The sequence below is a fragment of the Triticum urartu genome, chromosome 4A (genome assembly GCF_056163025.1).
Source record: "Triticum urartu cultivar PI428250 chromosome 4A, HENAU_Tu73, whole genome shotgun sequence".
Taxonomy (NCBI): domain Eukaryota; kingdom Viridiplantae; phylum Streptophyta; class Magnoliopsida; order Poales; family Poaceae; genus Triticum; species Triticum urartu.
In genome coordinates this window covers 38,147,816-38,151,720 of record NC_141876.1, presented here as the reverse complement: position 1 = coordinate 38,151,720, position 3,905 = coordinate 38,147,816, and the positions used below count along the sequence as shown (strand labels likewise).

General features: G+C 48.5%; 1 protein-coding gene across 2 annotated transcripts; it reads right to left on the bottom strand.

Moving 5' to 3' along the window:
• Positions 1-288: 288 nt before the first annotated feature.
• LOC147974651 (uncharacterized) lies at positions 289-3,298 on the bottom strand. 2 transcript variants are annotated; one of them, XM_087517648.1, is made up of 2 exons: positions 2,772-3,298; positions 289-1,878 (listed from the first exon to the last, which is right to left on the bottom strand). In XM_087517648.1, the coding sequence occupies exon 2, from the start codon at positions 1,824-1,826 to the stop codon at positions 543-545; it is 1,284 nt and encodes a 427-aa protein (XP_087373774.1). In that variant the 5' UTR covers positions 1,827-1,878; positions 2,772-3,298; the 3' UTR covers positions 289-542. The 2 variants fall into 2 exon arrangements, with proteins under 2 accessions (XP_087373774.1, XP_087373773.1); XM_087517647.1 differs by having other exon boundaries at positions 289-1,882; positions 2,772-3,297.
• Positions 3,299-3,905: the final 607 nt, after the last annotated feature.

Here is a 3,905-nt window from a genome sequence, read left to right as displayed (position 1 = left end):
CAGGTATAACTTTTTTTAGGATGTCAGGGAACCAAATAAAGTCTTACTGTCTTAGTAGAGCGCTTTGTGCTGTGATTTCTTACAGGTCCAAGTGTATCTGATGTGTGCAACCTAGGCTGCACCACATGACGGAATGTTTTATGTCTGATGTGTGCTTGCAAAGCTTTCTGTTCAATTCCGACGCACAAGCTTCACAAATAAAAAGCTCAGCAACCCACATGCTAATGCTAGCTATGCAAATGCAAGCAGCACAACAACAATCACGCAACTATAGAGACAAGGCAGACATTGTCACTAATAGTTGGCATTCCAGCAGCAAAGCTTCAGAGCTGCCGAATGGGTGGTATAATGTCTCTTCCAACACAAGCTTCTTTGCTCATCATATGCCCCATACATACCGTGATGTACTCTAGGCAAACACAAAGCAGGTCCCTGCGTACCAAACTTACACAAAAAGCGGGGCACTCGCGGCGCTCATCTTGGATGGAAGTCCTACAAACTTACAGGTCGCGCTAGAACCGGCTAACAGGAGAAGAGAGAGATCACTCCAGGAGAACTTCGCCTTCGCCGATCGCTTTGTTCATGATTTTCGTCGACACGTCTTGGTCTTCCTTCTGAGCGTCGCTGCCACCGTCTTCTTTATTGCTCACCGGAGTGGAAGAGGTGTCGGTGTTGTTACCGGCATTGTCCCCGTCTCTGGATGTGGCCTTTTGGTCATCAGTTGAACCTGAAGCCACAGTCCCATTCGGTGGAGAATTCAGCTCAGCAGAAGTCAGGTCAGCTAAGAGTTGTTTTTGGTTGTTCGACGCTGCTGTTGAATTCACTGGCTGCTCATGTTGACCTTTCAAAGAGGTTGAATTACTTGTCCCTGATACAGCATGGCTGCTTGTCATATTCACTGGAGTTGGATCAGTCTTGCTTACTGAGACCATGCTGGGAGTGCTCATGTTTGGGTCGGATGATGCATTAGTTTTTGAAGAAGCTTCATGCTCCCCAACAGCATTGGTTCCATTCACTCGAGGGCCCCGGAATGTAATTCCATTTGATAAATTGGTGGTGCCTTCAAAGATCCTATCCATGTTCTTCAGCTGTTCGTCGGGGAGAGGATTCGTGACTTGGGCATCATGGTCCACAGAACTCAACACATTCTCGCCTCCAGAACTCTTCTCCATGGCCTTGCGATCTTCCTCCTCCTTGTGCTCAGGTTCCTGGTTTTCATGAGGAACCGCAGTTGAAGCATCATCCACGAACAAGATCTTCTCTTGGGCATGATGGGTCAGCTCATCTTGCTGCGATGCCGGAGGGTCATGTGTTACAGCGCTGGATACATCGTCACCATGGAAACTCTTCTCCTGATCCTCCTGAGAGCGCTCTTTCCGCTCTTCGTCCTCAAACACAGCCCTGCCGTCTGACCCTTCATCCTTGTTAGCCGAGTGCTCCCCAGGCTCAGGAAGATCCTCATCCTTGTCCAGGTCTGGCTCATCGATGGGGTCGTCATCATGCTCATCGCGCTTCATTTCTGGGTCCATCTCCTCATTCTCTTCGTCCTCGACCCGTTCATCCAGTGTTGACGAGTCGGCCTCCTTTGCTGGCAGGTCTTTCCTGCCCAGTTTGATGACGCCCGCCTGGCTCTGATCATCTTTATGCTCATCACTGGCTTTGTTATTGGTGGCATCATTTTCAGTATATGCCGTCTTCTTCTCGTACGAATGCTTTACTTGGTAGAGCAACCAAACAGACACAAGAACCAAAAGACTTATCTGAAGAGCTTTCTTTAGCTTCAGACCTTTCGATCTGTGGTTCCTACTAGAGCTCTGCCTCAGCATTATTATTAGTCTATCGAGCAACAGAGCAACCTGTTATCTCAACCCCTGAAGCCTTCCTACATGAAAAGGTCAACAACATATAAGCATCATCCTCGACACTGAACACCCAGCTGGGATAAAAACAACATGATAAAATACTTGAACAATTGGACAATAAACTTGTCCAGTTATAAGCCAAAATACATATCGACAAAATCATATCCATCTTGTCACAAGCAAAGAACTGAATTGTATTATAGCATGTTGGTGGTCATGGAGACAATTTGGGGACAGTAGTCACATGAAACAAGCCATGCAGTTTAGATCTGAACCACCACCTCCAACGCAGAAGTTTCCTAGTTGCTACCTCCAATCAAGCCATGTGTACCATGTAACTGTCCGGGTTAATTTTCTGAAACGAAAACCAACTCCCGAGGATCATCAACAACAGCAGTGTGTGGTACGTTACTAGTACTGCCGCTACTCCCCCAACATAGCACTAATCAACGCCGAGACAGCTTAGGAAACAAGTAAGAGTCCCAACATTTCCACAAAACACCCAGCAGGCCGCCTCTACACCCATTTGCTAAACCAAAAGAAACAGGGGTAAACTACCAGTTCAGTTGAAATGGCCTGAATAGAGCATGTGAGGACTCTAATCACCTAACAGCGTAACAGCCTATGATAATCAAATGAAAGATTTGAGCTTCGGGGAAGAAGTAATCCGGAACAAGCATAGCCTAAGTGTAGGGATTTCTTCCCCAAATCCAGGCAAGAAACCTCAAACCCCAGCTGAACGGACCACCGCACACCAACATCCCGACGACCTCAGCAGCACGAACACCCAAGAAAACACAAACAAACCAAGAGGCGCTTAAATGAGCTCAAGAACCTGCATGGGATGGCCACGGCGCACCGCGACTATTCAACCTTGGCACAGTAAGAACAAGGCCATGAATATCTCACCTTGGGACACCGGCAACCAAGATGCCCGGAGCAGCAGCTGTTCTTGGTCCGGCCCTGGCCCCTCCTCCCCTCTCCACCGCAGGAGATTTAAGGAGAAACGCGCAGGCGGGTCGAGCAGGGACCGGTCAAAATCAAGATGCTTGCTCACCAAAATCCTCCTCTCCCCCCACTAGCGCCCGAGCGGACGGATCTAACCGCGGATTGTTTGTTTGGACGAACGGGGGAGAGGGGAGGGGAGCTGGTGATTGATAAACAAATGAGGCGCGACGGTGGCGGTGAGGCGAGTGGATTCGGGTTGGGGTTGGGGGCTGGCGCACACGGCGATTGGGGGAATGGCGGTAGGTGCTGCTGCTGGCTGGGTAGGGCGGAGGGGACGGGGGATTTATGACGCGATTTGGACGGACGGAGCTTCGCGGTCAGACGGAGGAGAGAGGGGAGGAGCGGTGAATTTTGGCGTGCGTCGTCCTCTTTTTTCTTCTCTCCGGTAGAGTGATATTTCTCCGTTTGTTTTTTGGAGGACCTTCTTGTGTTTGCGGCTGGGGCTTTGGCAGCGACTGGTTGGAGGTTGGGGGCAGGGAGCTTTGGAAGGCCCGTCACAGCGCTGCCGGTTTTCCCCATGCCCTCCCCCTCGCTGGTGTACAGGTTTTGTTGCCTGCTGCGTGACAGGAAGAGCCAATTTTTTAATCCTGTGTTGATATGCTGTGTGTGATTGTGAAATGCAATTTTATTTACTTGAATTCGTAGAATTTCTTTATGCATGTGTTTGTTCAGCTTGCTAGGCATGCTAGATTTTGCGAGGACGGTGAGAAGCTGGGTTAGGTCAAGTTTGAAATGAGCTCGACACACGCCTCGTGTGACAATAGCGCACACTTGTAGTGTGAGCGGGTGGTATCATATACGCATTATTAGTGGAGTATTTTCTTTTGCGAGAGTGATATTTTTGCCCGGGAGATAAATATGTCGAACCTTAGTTACGTACTTCGTCTGTTCCAAAATAAAAGTTTTGACCTTTGTACTGACTTTATATAACTCATATAACAGCCAATGAACAAAGTGGTAAATGAAACATGAAATACGTAATATTTTGTGACCACTGAACTAGGTCAATCATATCATATATCTGCATGTCTTAGT

Excerpts from the sequence above, each read along its gene's own strand:
- LOC147974651 (XM_087517648.1), bottom strand. The coding sequence starts at position 1,826 with ATGCTGAGGCAGAGCTCTAGTAGGAACCACAGATCGAAAGGTCTGAAG.